This window comes from Bacillus rossius, chromosome 2, assembly GCF_032445375.1.
Source record: "Bacillus rossius redtenbacheri isolate Brsri chromosome 2, Brsri_v3, whole genome shotgun sequence".
Taxonomy (NCBI): Eukaryota; Metazoa; Arthropoda; class Insecta; order Phasmatodea; family Bacillidae; genus Bacillus; species Bacillus rossius.
In genome coordinates this window covers 70,291,925-70,311,728 of record NC_086331.1, presented here as the reverse complement: position 1 = coordinate 70,311,728, position 19,804 = coordinate 70,291,925, and the positions used below count along the sequence as shown (strand labels likewise).

Here is a 19,804-nt window from a genome sequence, read left to right as displayed (position 1 = left end):
AGAGTTTTTGGAGCTGTTAAAAATTTATAGCTAAATAATTACAGATTTTCAAAATAGTGGCCAAGACAGCCGCCTAATGACCGACGTCAATATGACAGCAGTGCCCTCTATCTGACAAGTGTACTATGTGGCACTAGCGCCCCTGGTATCGACTATTGAAAACAATTTGACGGCAGCACTTTCTACAGATGCTGTTTACACTAGCACTTCTAAGTAGCAAATACTGATAATACGTACGTTGTGTGCCGCCAACAAGTAGTTTTGGCAAAATTTTAAATTTGAATTTTTTTCAACTTAAATAATGTCTCCAATCATTCCTCTGCTGCAAAAACTTAAACTTGTTCCTCCTCCTGTACACTCCCATTCAACCTTTGTCAGACTTGTCTCCCCAAGTCTTCCCAGCCCTAGATCTGATTTTGTCTACCATTGAATGACCCAGCAGGGCGATCCTTTTATTCACGCCTTGGCGCATGGACGTTTCCTGTAATTCGTCCCCGATTCGTGACGAGAACTGCTAGGCCCTGCAAACTCTTAGAACCGCCCATTTTTTTTTAGACGAATTTTAAGCTGGCATTTTTCGTAGGTAGTTACAAGAATATTCGTAATATTTTCAGTGTAATATCTTTGCGGAATTCAGTTTAGTTTCTCGCGAGACAACTTTTCCTTCTCGTCTCTCGTGGGGTGCTTCGAGGCCTTGTAATCAGACAGCTGTGACGCGCACCCACACACGAAACATTTTCAGTCACGTCAAACCTCCACCCCCTCTCACCACCTCTCTCCCTCTCGCCCTGCCTTATCTCACGCTTGCGGCTCGCATGCTGACTCCCCCCCCCCCTTCCCCACACCCACCTGTCTACAGACGACATTGATCCTTTCTTTCCCGACGGGAATTCTACATTGCGTAAGTCTGTAACCCACTGAGCATGTAGAATAAGATATATGATAATTTAAGTTAAATCTAACAGTGTTTCTTGTATAGTGTGTAAGACTAGAATAAGAGTTGCATGCTTATTTTGAGTTCCTCAAGTAAGTTAAGATAAGTCCAATTATGATTACTCCAGAGTACCTCCCTAAGTTTGAGGTAGCATATGAGCTCGTTTTTCGTGGTCAACCCACCTCAGGGGATGCCCAAGAACTGAGGAAACGACTTAGAGCTGTTTTCCAATCGAAATTTCAGCCAGCTACTTGGAATTTTAGCTTTGACCCCCTAGAATAATTTAACATTGCATGCAGTAAATTCCAGGACATTACAACTTACGTTAATGAAGTGCACAACGAGAGAAACAAAACAAACATATTAAAAAACCTCACGCGAGCGAATACATCACGTCGCCACAAGACTCAACAACCTATCTATACTATCAGCAGGTAAATTAAACGGTGTCTACAGAAAAGAAATAGACAAGTGCCGACAAAAAATTCCCGACTACACAACTAGATTGAAAAATAAACTCGCCACACTACAAAAGACACCCTCTGACAGTGATGAAACACTTCCTGACCTCCAGAGGAAAAAAAAGTGTGGAACAAACGCTAGTCTAGCAGGCAATACCAAATACAAATACAAACACAAATATCGGAACACCAACACAAGGTCACTCTGGCACCTTCATTACCAGTATTCTCACCGCCCCCAGTTCCCTTCTCCTCATTTCCATTCCCGAGTCCTCCTGCAATACCTACTATCAGTCACCCAAATACCCATATATGGTACACTTCTAATTCTATCACGAGGCCGGTAGCCCACCCAGTCACTAATGTCAACTACACTCTACCTTTTCCCGAACTCATTGACAACCCCTCCCACCTCACCCAACCAATGTACCTTCCTCTCACTTCAGCAGCCATTTTAAATGCCTACTACCAATTCCAATCAGCATCCTCATCGCTCGAGACCACCCCAGAACTCTTCACTCCCCTGCCGCAGTTGGAACTCAAATGCCACCCCTATATCAAGACAGCACATACAATTCGGAGGCTACACCTGCACAACCCATCACCGTGACAACTATTCCCCAACCTGACCTACCAGTTCCGCAAGTCATCCCCTCAACCACCTACCTCCCTCTGGCACCTGCAGTACCCCTCCCCCGAACAACCACAATCCTGCGCCGAATCACCCCCCGAAGTAGCTGTGCAAAGTCATGAAGCACATTACTATAGCGAAATCGCCCACCCAGTGGAAAGGCTACACACCAATCTGCCAGAAACCTATGGATTGGATACGAAAAAACTAATTGAGTTTTTGCGATAATTACTCAAACTACACCTAAAATGAAACCTACCCGATAAGGAGTTATTTGAAATAGTTTTCATTTATACCCACCCACCTCTTAGTGAACGAACCTCGTTGGCCATAGAAAATTACTTAACCTTTGATCATTACCACGCTAACATATTAAGCTTTTTTATTCCAGCACGCATGCTCACAAACCTGAGACTTGATTGGTACAACAGGCTTCAAAGGAAATACGAACCATTAAGTAAATACATTGTTGACATAAATGAAGCTGCTCGAGTCCTTCGCCTAGGAGCTTCAGAGTGTGAAGTTGTTTCAAACATACTGGATATAATTAGTCCTGCAAAGCGATCCCGAGCAGTTTTTCAGGCTCGACCACAGACTTTTGCCGAGCTGGATCGTTTGTGTATTCATGCCACAAATGTAGAATTAGCCGACTACCAAAGAAACCAGTACCTGAGTTTCCCTGATAGAAACCCCATTCTTTCAGTGTCACAACCACAACAGAGAAAGGAAAACAGGAACACCAATTTCACAACAAAACAAAATTATTACAATAATCACCAGAGTGGATATAACCGTCCCCAGGGACAGAAGAAATTTGGAAATTTATTAAAAGATCCGGGCATGTAATTGACGAATGCCGCACAAAATAAAGACAGAGAAATTATTATTACAACAATAACCAAAAAAACGAGTAACCAGGTGGCCAGCGAGTGGTTCGTCTGCGCCACCTAAACAAACATCTTAACGTAAATTATGCAGTGTAATCACTACTCCGCATGCACCGAGAGAATACTGTCACAGACCCAATTACCATTCAAAAGGTAATTACACTGCACAGCAACAACAAAAACGCACAAAATATTCAAATAAATCACAAAAGTCAAACAAGTCTCGTAGAGGGCAAAAACGCAAAACGGCCACAGATTCAAATAATGTAAAAAATTCTACCGAACCTAAAGAACATTTTAAAATTGCTTGAATCCTAAAAATCCATGCAAGTGAAGTTATCATGATATTTTTGCAAGCCTACCAAAAGTATTGCCTAATGCTAGCACCTTGATTGGCAAACACGAAATTCCAGGATCGATTGAAACTGGCTCATTCCGAAGTTTTATTTCTGGAAATCTTTTTCATGTTTTACAAAATGAGAAATTATTTCATAACACTGAATCAATAAAGATATAATGTTTCACCACCTCAGAGCAACCATTAAAGATTAACACTGTAGCCTTCATTAAAATTAAAATTGAGTTATTTTCCTGGATATTTCCATTTTTTGTTTCACAGGACTTAGCCACTGACCTCATTTTAGGATCTGATTTTATATCTAAAACAGGCTTAGTAACTGATTTGCAGGCAAGAATTTTCAATTTTAAATAAAAAGAATCAATTGTGATCCCTTTCGTTTCTCCTAAAACCCAGCATCAGAGTAATGTTAATGCAATCCAGTCTGAAGTTGAGGATGGATGTGAGTTATCCGTGACACACCTCGACACATCGCAAAGAAAAGCAGTGGAAAATCTATGCCATAGCTTCCCAGACGTAATGACAAAAAAATCTAGGTCGTAGTCACTTAGTGCAATATGACAAAAACTTTTGGATAAATCCTCAGTCAGATGTCACCCATATCAATTATTAGGCCCCAAAATGGAAATAATGCGCGAACATATACAAGACCTATTGGACAGGGATGTGATTGAACCATCGACTTATAGCTTTTCCTCTCCAGAATTTTTGGTCCCTAACGGCAAAGGTTACCACTTAGTGGTGGACTATAGAAAAATTAACCGGCAAATAGACATAGAAATGGTACCATTACCTGATTTGAATTGAGCTTGTCATTGGTTTAGCAAAGCTAAGTAATTTAGCGATTTTGATCATAATTCTGCTTATCATCAAATACCACTAACTCCAAATTCAAAACCAATCACCAGCTTTTGCGTGCCCTGGAATTTGTAATCAATACAAAATAGTTCCTTTTGGCCTAGCCACAGGCGCCCAGGTATTAACTCGCCTACTTTACCAAGTTTTTGGCGGTTTAAATATTAAAATTGGTATGAAATTATCTTGACGATGTGATAGTGTATTCTGAATCTTTTGAAGAACATATAACTCATCTATCTGAAGTTCTCACCCGACTGCGTAAAGCAGGACTAACAGTCAATACAAAGAATGTTAAGTTTGCTGTTTCCGAAAATTCTTTTCTGGGACGCATAATTTCCAGTAGAGGAGTAACGATTGACCCAAGGCATACACAGGGCATCGCGTATTTCCCACCACCGAAATATCCAAAAGGAATTTCAAGATTTATTGGAATGGCTAATTTCTAAGCTAAATTTAACCCTAATTTTGCAGAACACACAGCCCCATTAAATTTCCTTCGAAAAAAAACACATCAATTGGGGTTCTGAACAAGATAAAGCTTTTAATTATTTAAAACAAGCCATGGCCAGTCCACCTGTCCTTTGACTGGCGGATTTCACTAAGCCATTCATTCTACAGACAGATGCATCGAGTGTCGCCATTGGCGCAGTTCTATCACAAGAGTTTGATGGCCACAGGCAACCAATAGCTTTCGCCTCTCGCACTCTAACTTACCAAGAGAGAAAATCGTCCTCTCTTTATGAACTCGAGTGTCTAGCAGTTGTGTTCGGAATCGACAAATTTCGACAATACCTTGAGCACAGGGAATCATTATTAGAGACAGACCATCAGGCCCTCACTTGGCTTTTAGCTCACCCCAAACAACTAGGAAAACTGGGCAGATGGATAGCAAAAATTTCTTCACTTAAATCCACAATTCAAATATCAGAGGATCACAGAATATCGTGGCAGATGCTCTTTCTCGAATGTTCGAGAATCCCTCCAAATCTTTTCTTCAGGAGAAACCTCCCATTTCAAGCCACGCCCTTCTCACAGATTTTCCTTTAGCATTTTCAGACTTACAGTCTCACCAAAATTCAGATCCTTTCCTTTCAGACATTATTCAGCAAATAAAGACAGGTTCACAGCCCAAGTATTGTAAGCTTTCAAAAGGACTCCTCTACCGACGAACAGCACAATGTAAAGCCTACAGAATAGCTCTTCCACAAAATTTAAGAGACATGGTTTTCAAATATTATGACAGCTCACCTATTGGAGCACACCGGGCACATACAAAACAATTGAAGGCATAGGCTTCCATTTTATTTGGGATGGAAGGCACAAAGACTTTGCTGAAAGAGTACATTTATGTTAGTTATGCGCCCTGAGTAAACCAGCACAGAAAACACAATTTGGATTTTTAACATCAGATGTGGCTGAAAGGTCAATGCAAAAATTGTTTTAAGATTCGGTCGGCCCCTTTCCACGATCTAAAAACGGACACACCATGCTTCTCGTAGCGATTGACGCATTTTCTAAATTTTTATGGCTTATTCCCCTCCAGAAAGCCACCGCAGAAACTACAATACAATCATTGAAAAATAACATTTTCAAAATATCAGGCTTACCTTTAATAATCGTTTCAGATAACGCATCACTGTTTACATCCCGACTTTTCAAGAATATGTTTTTTCCCATGGCATTGAGCATGTAACCACTTCTCCCTATTATTAACAGCCTTCACATGCGGAGCGTTTTAATAGGAACCTCCCATCTCCTTTAATAGTGTATCATGCGAATTTTCAGGATAAATGGGATACCAATTTGGTCTGCCTGCAAATGGCTTTTAATTATGCCCGACATGAGGGTCACAAAACCACACAATTTTAACCTATTTTCACATATAAACCCAACAACCCTCTTTCTAATCTCTGTTCACTACATGAGCTTTTCTCAGATAACACTTGCAACATAAAAGAGGTCTGGAGAAGAGCTCAACACAACCTTAACTTAGCCCACGCGGCAAGCAGGGAGAAATACAATAAGAAACGTTCACCTAATCCATACAGGGTAGATGATATGGTAATGTGCAAAGCAAACCCACAGAGTAAGGCTATCGACAAGCGATCGGCCAAGCTTGCATATCGTTGGAGTGGCCCACGGCAAATCCAACGCTTTTTAACCCCAGTGACGTTCGCACTAGCCGACACAAGTTCTGGTGCATACATAACGCGCGCACACATTTCGCACCTAAAGAAAGTGCATCCTAACGTGAATTAGGTGTTTTCTCTACTTCTATATGAGAAGTTTTATACTAATCTCCGGCATGCCATCCACAACACTCATTTTTGATAATACATTTAAAAAAAACCTAGGTCCTAATTGTAAGTAATAAAAATCCATTGTACTAGATTGTAAGAGTGTTAATGTTGCAAATATTTTATATTAAGAATGTTTTAGGTTAAAAATTTAATTTTAAGTGTCGCTACTTAATTTGTAAGAGGGTAAAGAAATTCAAGTTACAAGAGAGCTATGACATTTAGTTCACAAGAAAGAGTAATGACACTTACTTCATAAGAAAGTTGTACCACTTAGTTTATAAGATAGTAATGACACTTTATTTATAAGTGAGTTATGTTCGTAAAGTTGTATGTAAAGCATAAATCACCATGCCTATTAGTTTGTAAAGTTCTATGTAAATCAGGAATTATAATGTGACTTAGTTCCTACGGTTGTTTTGTATAATCATGTTATCTAGTAGGTTTACTATGTAATGTAAGTAGTTTATCTCAGTCGATTCTTTTACAGGGTAAGTATGAACGTTTCTCTGACTTCACAGGCTTAGTGTTGGTTTCTTACCCTGGCTCCGCCTTTCAGTGGGGGAGTATGTGCCGTCAACTAATATTTTTGGCACAGTTTAAATTTGAATTTTTTTTTTCAACTTAAATAATGTCTCCAATCATTCCTTTGCTGCATGAACTTAAACTTGTTCTTCCTCCTGTATACTCCCATTCAACCTTTGTCAGACTTGTCTCCCCAAGTCTTCCCAGCCCTAGATCTGATTTTGTCTACCATTCAATGACCCAGCAGGGCGATCCTTTTATTCACGCTTTGGCGCACGGACTTCTCTGTAATTCGTCCCCGATTCGTGACGAGAACTGCTAGACTCTGCAAACTCTTAGGACCGGCCAGTTCCTAGACCTCGCCTGACGCGAGCATTCCCTGGCATGATCACGAATCATCTTCGCCAAAGTATAGTCACGATTCCGGGTCCTGTAGACCACCTTTCCCACTGGCTCCGCAATTTTACCCCTCCCCCCTCTTCAAGCTTTCCTGGGAACACCGCCCCGGGTCTTGGTCCGGCCACTTACCCCGGCCAGGCTCGGTCTCTTCCCAAGGCCAAGACTGTGGTATATGAAGTACATACTTATGCCACCTAGCGGTATTTTTGCGAATCACTTCCCCTGGGAGTTTGAACGCCTGCGGAACGCCTGCCTTCTGGCATCTCCCGCAGGAACCAGTTCAAGTAGTTAATCTTCAGGCCACCAGAGCGCTGGCTCCGTCAGCTCCATAAGCTAAAGGCTACTACCAGCTGCGCCGCGCGAGTCGATCTCTACTCAGTTCAGCCACACCTCAGTAGATCGCGCTGACATCGGGCAGTACCTCCAACTTCGAGATATCGAAGTCTGCCTTCCTCGTCAAGTAACTCGGTAATGTTCGAAACCTTTCGGTTCAAAATCTGTAGACCCCCACTTTCTTCTGTTAACATCGCTTTTAATTACGAGTCTCGGCCGTCCCTAACTTATTGTACTGCGTGCCGCGATGCAGGATTGACTGCATAAAACCAGACATCATCCGGACGCCTCGCCATGTTGTTCTCTTAAGATTTTATCAGATTAGACAAGGGATGTTTCCCAACACAGTAGCGTTTAGGCGTTAGTCAGTCCACGTAAATCTAACTAAAGTAGTCAGGTATAAGTCATCGTAGATTTTTTTTTTTGAGAATCATGGATCATCAGCGTCGCGCTCGCCTGGTCAATCGTCGGGCAGACTCTGGAAGACACCACCCTGTTTGGTGAGTTTTTAGCACCGCCCTTCCCCCACATGTCATCGTAACTAGAAGGCATTTTCTGCCTATTCCACCTACTGTCTGTGATTTATTCCTAAAGTGTGTTTGGATCTGTTCACAGACAGGGACCAAGTAACAGAGTACAAGTGCTGGACCAAGGCACCGAGTACCGAACCCAGGTACTTTTCCAAGGACTGGATCATCCTCCATCGGGGCAGATGACCCAGGCCCTATGACATCTCGTCAGCTGTCCCACTACATCCAACAATCTTCGAAACGACAGCCTTGCTATTTTTTAAAAAAACATTTTCTAACTAGCATCCAACCACGACATTATTTCAATCTGAAATCAAGAACCTCACTACGATTATTGAAAATGTTTAATTGTCACGAACTTTCTTTAATTTGTTTGACTTGTATAATACAGGCCGGCCCATTCTTGTGTTAATGTAATCTCAATTCCATGTTGTATATGCTTTCTGTTAATTAACTCACATGATGTAGCTCTATATTATGACCAATAATGGAAAGTTAAATTGAAACAGAGATACCAACGCCTGGACGAAATCATTGTTTTACTTTCTGGAACCAAAAAATCCACTCTTTTCCCTCATTTATCAGGTGATAGTAACGAAGCGGGACAGTTGGCTACGCCCTCTTGGAGGTGATAATATTCCTTCGAAATAAAAATAATTACAATCCTGAGTATGTGTTTTTTTATAAACCTTTTTTCATTCTCGGTCTGGTAAATGTCTCGATGGCCATGCGGTTAAACGAATATGTTTTTCAACACAGAGGTCCGAGCTATCATAGTTTGAATAACCTCGCTTGCAATGTATTTTGTATAAAAAGTTATTTTTTTTGTCTATAAGAACCACAACAACAATGGTAGGTAATGGAACATTGACCTTATGTGCTTGAGAGAGAGTGATGCTGGCACACTTAAGGAACAATAATCAGAAACAATTGTGGTGGTATCCAAGATTTCATCCTGCAGCAGAACAAAAATAAGATGGCAGCTGTGATGTCATTCAACATGGTGGCCTCCAGCAGACAACAACGAGATTGCTGATGTGATGTAATTCATGATGGCGTCTTTCAGAAGACGAATACAGATGGCCGCCATGATGTCACAATTTTTATAAATTGCGGAAATGTCTACCATATCGAAAGGGCAATGTTTGCGTAGTGGGGAGTTCGATGTTGAAATGGTGGAGTACAATATGACAACCAAGGTGAAAGGTCACTGTCAAGAACATGCTAAGGTCGAGGGCATCCAAGTGGCCGCCGTAACATTACAAATAAAGATGGCCGACCCTTGCTTTTGATTCACAATCCTGAACTCGGCACCGGAAAAATTATCATATACTACTGACTTTACAGGATAAACTATTTGTAGCAGCTGTATTACTATGTACTTTTGGATGTTCATTCAAAAAATTAATTTTTATTCTTATGAAGTCCAATTTGGAAAATCAAACAATAGAAAATCGTCGTGGACTAAAAACTGTTAATACCAAGGTTTAATTTTCGGTTCCTATCTCTCCGCAATGAGGTAGCTACTTTCCCCTGATTTGTTGAATAATTTGGTTATACGAATCCCAAGCGATTTATTTTCTTACGTGGCTAAAATTGAAATGTGGTATTTTTCACCAACTACTCGCTATATCGATTAATTGTCAAAAACTTTATTAAATGTTTTTCGCTATGTAGTCTTTATCGATTTTGGCTTGTCTTTTTGTTCATTTGTAGCAGATAGAGCTCTCTTTGATTCTGCAACATACTCAAGCTGGTTCATAGCAGTTATAACATTTTTAAAGGAAAATTACCACCCCACCACTGCCCCAAAGTAATGAAAGCAAGAACTGAAGACATATCACTTTGCGTTGTCAAAAGCACGATTATTTCTCGGGTTCTCCAGGCATGACTCAAATTGTTTATATATAATCAATAATTTTTCGAATGCTCATTGGGTTCCATAGTCACATTCTTTAGCCAGTTACAAGTTATTGTTTAACCACTTCTCCTTGTTTACAACTGGCTCAGGGTCGTCAAGGGCGTGCCAACAGCACTGAAATCCATTCACCAACGTGAGGCAAATATATACTTTGCTACCCAATAATTTCGTAAAATAATTGTTGCTTTATTCATTATTTGGCTGGTACATAAGAGCCATCTAATAGCTCTAGTGTTTCAGAAGAATTTCTTAATTAAATTTGCTATTTCCTGCAGTCTGCCAAATCTTGATTTAAATCATTGTTTGGGACATATGCCATTGCTAGCAATGGCGTTTGTCCAAATAATGATTTCAATCAATCTTTCTCATTACAGGAATAATTTAAATAACCTGCTAAACTCGTTAAAGTTCCATTCATTGATTGAATGATACAAAGTCGTTATAAAACTTCCACAGTTCATTTACTTCAACCCTAACGAAATTGTAAAAGTCTTCTATAAGTTCATCACAATGAATTATAATGTACAATGGTACCTTGATATCAAATACATATATTCGAAATTTTTATAAAAAAATTGGTTCGCTTTTTTACATTTGATCATTTTTCGTTGCATTTTAACTGTCATAAAATTCAACGTTATATAAATCGGTATATCACAACGTAAAATTTTGTTTGTCTTCGCCAATCATGCTTTCATATATTGATCATCAGAACATCAGAATATCAGAACACTGTTCCTTTAAGTCAATATAGTTATCCTGCTTCCACCTCCAAACATTGTGGCAATTACTGCCACTATTTTTTGGTCCTTTACTTAATTTCTCAATACTTATTTGCTTTATGAGGTAAGAGCTTTTATTTTATTTACCTTGTTTACAGTTTTGTAACGAGTTTCGTTTGATTAATTTTGTTTTGGACTACTTTCTCAGATGTTAATATTTTTATTATTTTAAAACCGTAATTTTGTTTTTGGCTATCAAATGTTATCCTTTTCCAGTTAACTCTTTTAAGTATCGTAAAAGCAAGTTTGTAGGTTCAAACCTTTTGCGTGATAGTTCCAATGGGTTTTGTTCAAAATATTTGAGAAACCAAAATTGGTGCGACGACGTTTGTTTTTGCCTGAGGCGACGTTGGCGCGGTAGTCAACTGCGTGAGGCGAGAAAGAAGATTGGATAGCGGCCATGATGTGGAAGAAGGTGTCGAGTAGCGGACCTGTGAGCACGTTTGTTTGGAAGACGTTTGAAAATGAGCTACGGAAACTCCGACCATGGAGTTAGCCTGCTCGTCGTTCGTGCCTACCTCAGCTGCCGACTTTCAGCGGGACCTGATGCGGCGGTTCGCTTTTTGGAAGAGAAAAACGCCTCTCTCTGTTCTACAGCGCCACTTTATTGAGTAAGATTTTGCCATGCCCGACAAGGGCTTTGACCTGGGATTCATCTAACTTTTCAGATACTGTGGATTTTCTGGCGTCAGAGATAAGTGAATGACCTTTGAATAGTAAATGGTATTCGTGGGTGCCGGTAAATAAAAGCATTTTTGACTGTTTCTACGAGTGTGTCGTGCGAAAGTTTACCAGAGTTTATGGTGGTAAAATGTATCTTTATGGCAGTATGCGGAGGTTGTGTCCCACTTTTCCTGTGTTTGCATGTCGTTACTTGCACGTCTCTGGACAAGAATTTACCTTTGGCTCTGTTTATGGGGTAGTATGCAGCATAGCAGATTTTCCTGTTTGTTTTACTATTATTTTGTCGTATAATTTATCGCCAGAACTTGTTCATTTGCCATTAATGGTAGCTGTTATTTGCAGCACTAACTGCGTAACTATATAAGAAACAGTACTGTACTGATAATTTATCGTCCGTAAACCGACTTTACAGACAACCAATTTTTAATACGCCTTTGAAATTTGAGAGTTGTTGTAAATTCAGCAGCTTCAACACAACAACTGAAGCGTTCTTTATAACAATATTTATGCCTTCGTCACGTCCACCACTTGTTTCTCACAAAGCCACACACAGGTCACTGCGGTGGGACGCAAGAAAGTTCGGGATGGCGTTTGACTTCCGGCAGAGTACGGAGCACGTTAATGGCCTAATGTCTCTTTAGCAGCCAGGTCATTGCAGACGGTTACACATGGCACAGGCAAGGGCTGTTGGTAAACGGATGGACCATGGTATAGCATTCACTTGGATTGATTTCGGGAAACCAGGATGGCCGCACCTGGATTCTTATCCTGGTCCTATGAAATGCGAGTCCAATGTCTTACACAACGCCACCTAGCTCCAGGTTCAGGCTAGTGCATAGTGGAAGTATTGCAAACGTTGTTCTGGTTTGTATGTTTTTTTTATTCTTTTGCATACTTTGAAAGCTCGGGCAAAAGCCCTTCCTTGCAGACAAATTTCCACTTCTTCCGCGAAAATGGCAAACAATATAATACGTGTTCGACATGTATGAATCCAACATACTCTGTTTTCAAACGTTTTCCGGTGCTTAACTATTTTTAAGTATTTTTTGGTACAGTGAGGGTTGGAGGGACATGGTGTTGGGGCGAAACGCAATTTTTTCCCCGGGACCAAATGCATGGTCGACTGCGCTGTTACAAAGTCCCTGAAGCTTACTTTGCCCTTCGACTACATTGAACCATCTGCACTCGCTTATGGGGTTCTTCCAAAACTGCAGAGCCATTGCTCCAGTATATTTCCTGGAATAAATTTTTTACACTCGTGATTCTGGTGGGTAACACAGAATACGCAGCAGTCCGCACAGCAAATTATAATAAAATGGTTAGTTACGACATCAATATTTGCCATTGTGAAAACATTATATTTGAATATAGTTAAGTTGCGCGTTTAATGATTTGGTTAATAACATTTTCATTTATTTAATAATTTTTAATCACTATTTATTTTGCTATAATTTTTTTAAGACTATAAACAAACATGTTTTGCTAAGAGAAAACAAAGCTGCATTCATCGTCAACTTAATGGTGTCGTATATTTTAAACTAATACAGTGTTGAAACTGGACTCATCTCCAGCCAGACTGGTATTCCAATGGGCCAGAATTTCGTGCAGAAACAGAGTTAATTTTTCCACATCGGGGAGTGGCTTACCGTGGTTTTCTCGAGGCACCTCAGCAAGTGATGGTGCTGCAGCTCGAAGATGTCCTCCTGGTGGTAGGAATCGTCCAAGTCCAGGCCCGACTCTTGCGCCGCCAGTCGCACCTCCGCCGCCTTCTTCTTGCTCACGAACGCCGCCCCCGACGAGGCCTTGGCTATCCGTATACGAGCAAGACGCGCTTTCTGGAACACGCGCAGCGCCGAGCGCGTCTCTCAGCAGCCAGTCTTGCCACACACACGTGTACACGCACCCACGCACGCACGCATTCACGGAGTTAGGAATTGTCATGTCATGTGATTGAGGTCACTTTTTTTACCTCGCTATCATCTTATTATAACGCCCAAACAGTGCGGAAATGGTACTTGAACACGCCTGACGATGATTATTAAGTATGAATTAGAATCTATGTCGTTATAACACTGTCACTTTCATAAAAAAAAAAATATTGAATACTGTTTCCACATCGAAAACACGACACGTCAGCCAATGTTTTGGGCGCCTACCAAAATGGCGCCGAACATGATCTGAGGTGAGAAAAAAATTACATTACCTGACTCATTTTGAAAAAAAATGGGTGCGTGTACTTATGTAGGCCTACGCGCGTGAGAAGTTATACTTCTTTGGCATCGTTAAAAATAGTTTTTGCATGCAAATAATTAATTACAATAAAATAATAAAAGGGCTGGAAAAAGATAGTCAACACAGTCAATAAAGTTCAGTTTACATTTGAAAAATCAAATAAATTTAGAGAATAATAAAAATATGTTACATAATTTGTACTAAATATTATAAGATTCTTAATTTTAAATATTTATTATTGATTATTTAATAATTTAAAATAAAATAAATAAATTTAATAATAAATTCAAAAATTTAATGTAAGTTATTCATTTTTTAAATATTTAATATTTTCTTAATTTAATATTCTGTTTCATTTTTATCAAAAAGTTTTCATAAAATTTGTTTATTTATTTTTATAAATATTTATTATTTATTCAATATAATAATAAATATTAAAATTAATATTTAATTTTATGTTCAATTTAAATTTTTATCACAAAATTTTTATCAAATGTTTTATTAAATTTATTTCTTTATTTTTTAAATATTAAATAACCAATAATAAATATTTAACATTAATAATTTAATAATAGTTAGTATTAATTATATTAAATTAAAATATTTTAATTTATATAAATAAATAATACATACCATTAGTTGACCTCAATTATATTTGAGAACCTGAAAAGGTATAAAGGCACAATTTTTTGTACTAATATTTACGAATAGTAAATAATATTAATCAAAATATTTAATTTAAATCACTACTGAATATAATTTATTAGCATATATATAATTCGCACTTGTATGAAACTAAAACACGTGTTGTGAATGTAGAAACTAGAAACATGTGTATAAATATTATAAATATGAAAACAGTGATCAGAGGCGACGAACGTGCCAACATGCGCGACTAATAGAGGTTCTATTTCTATTTTGTTGGTAGCATTTTTTCGAGACTTAATGAGCGGTTTAGGGGGCAGCTTGAACCTGTTAATTTTGTGTTACAGTGATGCGCGCGCATCTAAAAATTTCACTCTCGTCATTTTTTCATAACGCGCCTAAAGAAGTATAACTTCAAAAATACATACGTACGCGTTTAAGAAATTTTTAAACTTTAAATAATATTTGATATTAAATTATTGTATTTTATAGCTGCAATAACGAGTATGTAGCTTATTATTATCCTACACGGCAAAGACAGATATAAAATTACCTATTCCTCTATTTCATAAAACCATTTCACAGAAATCTTTAGAATTTTTGCTTCTTAATTCTTAGTTATCTTCCTGAAAAATTAAAACCCAAAAATTATTTTAAAATAAAAATAAATATCAATCATTGGCTGAATAATTTAACTGATGAAGGGATTTCTTAATCATTTTAAAGTGAGATATACTGTACCGTTTTAACTTATGTACTTGTTCTTTTCCTTTAAATAATTTAATATTTGTCTATATCTTTTATTTAAATTAATTGCTCTTTTTAACTTTAAAACTTCATAAGAACTGTTGTAAGTTTTTTTAAGTTAATTTTATTTTTTATTCGTCATTTGTTAAAATCTTTTGAATGTTTACATTAGTCAAAATAACGAAGTGGATTTATGTGACAAGATGGACTCACACACAAGCGTGCTTTTGTGAGTGCTAAATTTTCCTGTTTAATTTAGTGAATTTAGTTTACTTATTGATTACCACGAACTCATGCCGACGATGCCATACCCTGCATGCATTAACTACATGGATACTGCGTGAAGCCGCTGTTTGTCCAACTGAAGGTCTGCGCCATATTTGCGGTACACCCAAAACATATAATGAAATACAGGTTCTACATCGTTGAAACAGTTTTACAGAATTATATTTTATGGAAGTGACTGTTAATAACTACTAAAATTCAAGTTCACTCTTATGAGCCATCACAAGTGTGGTCAAGCACAATTTCCGCAATGTGTTCGGTATTGCAATATGGCGATGGTGAGTTTAAAAGCGACTTCAATTACGTCACAGAATGCTGTCTCCTGACAATTCCTAACACTCAATGCTGTAAAGCCACGATATTTGTGACAAAGAAATGGACCAATACGAAGGGGTGGAAATGCCGACCTCCGTAGCGCAGACGAATGCACGACGGCATGATGTGCGAGGGGTTTAGGGTTCGAGTCCTGGATAAAGCATTGCCGTAAACTTCTTATCGTATGTATTCGTCACAAATATGTCAGAACCGATAAACTTTAATATTAATCTTAAAAATGGTAATAAAATATGTCAAAAGACTATATTTGACTTGTTACTGATTAAAATTAAAAACGAAACAAAAATTTTAAATAATATTCGCATTATAAATAACCTTGCCACAATTTCCGTGTATTTTTTTTAATTAAAAAAAATTGTCTTGGGGAAAAACGCAGTCAGTAAACAAATAACACTGGACCTTTAAACTTTTAACTCATGATAAGAAATGGTTAGTATAAATTCTCCACTACCATCAAAAGTTGTGTCCAGATTGATTTATCATTTAAAAAACATAAACAAATGTGATTCATGAAAAATCATGAAAGACGACTGCGCTGAACTTTGTGAGAGACTTCTTACATTTAAAAGGTAGGTTTGTCACCTAAGTGCCTACGCGCCACATTGCAGGATTAAAAATGCTGTGCACCAGTTTAAAGCTTTGCAAATAGAGGTGACACTATCTTAATTGTTCCAGGGAATGTCACCCTTAGCGCTCCATTTATTTCGTGTCTGGTAAAACAAACAAAAATCTCGTAATTTTTTCCCCGTAATTTTATTTTGCAATTTAAATTTAGAAAGATTAAACCAAAATGTTTACATGTAAAGACATAAATCATAGGTTCCTTTCCTTACAGTCTGATATTTAATAAACGGTTTCATTCTCAAACCTACAAGATGAAACAGCTGCTTATTTCACAATTTGTTAATATTCATAGATGAACACTTTAAACCTACAAAGTTTTGCCTGGTGCCCTATCCTAATACGAAGTTGTACAAAAAATGAGCTGGGAATTGATATCTGAAAAATCAAAGGCTAGTGGGGAAGCTATAAAAAGGGGTTGACAAAAAGTTTAGATTGCAAATAGTTTCGAAGCGTCACCCTTTGAGCTTTCCTCTTGTCGGCTCGCTGATTCTGGTGGTAGATGCGACTGAAGTTGGATACGATCACAGGCACCGGCAAAGCGATCACCAGCACACCGCTGAGAGAGCAGACCCCTCCTACGATCTTGCCGGCAATCGTCTTGGGAACCATGTCACCGTACCTGCAACACCACAGACACCGCAGCGCTTGCGGTGAGAGCTGACGCGCGCATCGCCGGCAACCTGCCGTTCACTCACCCCGAGGCATCCGCGTTCGTGCAACTTTGGCCTTTTTGTGCCACTAAGTTTGTTACGTACATTATGGAACTTCTTTTTCAGAAGGATAGGTTTCCGCACCTCTACGTCATCGTAACTAAGATGAAACGTTTGTAATGTTACATCAGTTACATTTGTAATACGTAAAATTGTTGCAAATTAAAAATTTTTTTGGCTAAAATTCGTTTAACTTATTTTTTATTGTAATATGGTAATTTTTTCCATCTTGAGTGCGAAGTTGCACGAGCGAGCGGCGAACTTCGGACATGTTCGAGTGTGATCGGTGATCAGTGGAAAGTAGGTTTCCATTAAGTGCTGCGACATTCACTCCCACTGCAAAAAAAAAAAAAAAAAAAAAAAAGACAGTCAAATCCCAAATAACGATGTGTGCATCCAAGGATGTTCAAGGTGACGGTTGTATACGTTACAGAAAGTGTATGGAAATCAAAATTAGAATTCTTTGCACACAAAGCTATATTTAGGCTATTCGTGTAGGTTGATCGACGTACGTTTAACGACAGTAAATGTTTATTTTCCATCGCACAGATACGATTTACTCTTTAAAATTGTACATTATACTCAGCCTAATCATTTTTGTAAATAAAAGGACAAAGCAGAATTTCCCTGATGTAACAGTTTATAAATTAAAGGTGTAACAACGCATAAAACACACTGTCTTGGCTGTCTACATCAAGATGTAGAACACAGATTAAAATTATTTTGCACTTTAGTGAGAAAGCTAAAATTATAAAACGCTTGGATTGAATGAAACTATTTTAAGAAAATATCTTACCAAAAATCCAACTCGACGTAAAAGAAATACTTCCCACTTTGCATGAAGTAAGTAGAGCACGCAAGTAACTTGACTTCATATGTTAGTGACCACGGTTTAATCCCAGGTCCTCAGGAAACCAGTTTTTCAAATGTAATTTAAGTGAAGGAAAAATTGTGTCAAATATATTGTTTTCTAGTGGTACTGTTCACTTCCTGTGCCTTCGGTCTTCCACAATCCACTTGTGTGAGAGCAGTCAGTTTAACTTGGCATTGCCTATTCTTGTTCAGCACACAAATGGCCTTACCTCCAGAGATTAAATCACTCAATTTTTTTTATATTACCCTAGCAGATATGAGATAAAAAATATTCCTTTTTTTAAGGTTCTCGTCACATCAATTTATTTATTTTGGTGGAAACCGACCTTAATCATTGTTTTCATTCTTGTTATTTTTATAAAAATGTATAAAATATTTCCTTAAAAACTAACTTAAAAACACAATATGAGCTTTTAATGAGGAATTGAATTTTAAATCTTTGCTACAACATGGCTTGTTTCCGTCATTTCTTTTTTTTAATTGTTTTCACTTCTAAACATTTATTAAAAATTTAGTATTTTTTATTTGTTATTTTACTCACCCATTTAAATTTTTTAAATTTTCAGCAAAATAATATTGAATGATAAATTATTTTTTGATAAACAAATTCTTTGTCTCGTACCTTGTATTTCTGAGTTATTTTGGTACTTATAAGTTATTTTGGTTTCACTTTAGCCAAAATTTAATTTACCTTGCATGAAAATATTTATTCTATAAAGCAAAACATGTTGCAAAAAAAACACTTATTACAGTAGCCATTTAGATTTTCATTTGTTTACAGTTCTCCGTGATCTATGTGAATTCGGACTTTATTCATTCTGAGTAATTCTTTATGATTAATTTACTCATATATTTTGACTACGACTGAACCTAGCTTATTCGTTGTGTTATGCGAATGTTCTCAGTTTTGAAGCTTCAAATTCACTGCAGTCTCGTGGAGTAATCTCTTAAATGGCAGGAATTTTGGCTGTTGCTAATTTGGTGTGTGTTAATATGGGTTTTCTTATGGTTCCTATGAAAGAAAGGTATACCACTAATGAGTTTTTTTTGGCGCAAAACCATTCAGCCTCTTGTATTTTTCTTCTTTACAAAATATAATTTAGTATTTACTTTGCACAGCGCTAGGAATTTATTTATTAAATAGAAAGTTATTTTTAAAATTATTTTAATTTTTGGTTACATTCACCTCGAGTACTATTTTTCACTTAAAGGGATGTGTTTCAAATTTTCATGTTAAAAATAGTTTTTAAAATGTACAAATTACAATAATGTATTTTCCTCGACCAAGCGCATAATAAACAGAAAACCAGCGTTAACAACTGCGGATAAAACCCGCCAAATATGAGTAGATTGGTCCCAAATATACTCGCCCCACTTACAGACACACGATGTCGTTGGGCTTTTAAGCACTGGCGTAATACCTATACACTGCATGAATGCTTACACGTATGTTCATGATATTTCATTAAAAAAAAACCGCTACCACTATCAAATTTTGCATCAAACTGCACCCAAATCAACCTGTGTAAGATAATTTTAACGCTAGTGGCGTCTTAAGAACGTCTTCGCTTTGTTATGAACTTTGATGCCAGTTATTTTCGTAAAGTTTTTTTTTTTTTAAGAAAGAAGGTGCTATATTATAACTCCAACAAAAAAAAACATTATCTGTGTAGAAAATGAACTCTAAGATGTGTTGCAGTATTTTAATTGACCTTTAAAAACAAAAAGTGTTTCATTAAAAATAGATATGCA

The 19,804-nt window shown here is 37.7% G+C and overlaps 1 protein-coding gene and 1 long non-coding RNA gene across 5 annotated transcripts in view; one reads left to right on the top strand and one right to left on the bottom strand.

Annotated features, from left to right (window-relative positions):
• LOC134529359 (uncharacterized) overlaps positions 1 to 8,882 on the top strand; it is a 59,712-nt gene extending 50,830 nt beyond the window's left edge. The window contains exon 2 of the long non-coding RNA XR_010074547.1: positions 8,299 to 8,882. This is a non-coding gene — a long non-coding RNA (uncharacterized LOC134529359). The remainder of the gene's footprint in view (positions 1 to 8,298) is intronic.
• Positions 1 to 19,804, bottom strand: part of LOC134529356 (potassium voltage-gated channel protein Shal) — a 536,371-nt gene that overhangs the window by 310,876 nt on the left and 205,691 nt on the right. For all 4 annotated transcript variants that reach the window (XM_063363335.1, XM_063363338.1, XM_063363336.1 and 1 more), the window contains exons 2-3: positions 16,926 to 17,088; positions 13,247 to 13,435 (exon numbers count right to left, since the gene is read on the bottom strand). In XM_063363335.1, the coding sequence (XP_063219405.1) occupies positions 13,247 to 13,435; positions 16,926 to 17,088 (352 nt within the window). The remainder of the gene's footprint in view (positions 1 to 13,246; positions 13,436 to 16,925; positions 17,089 to 19,804) is intronic.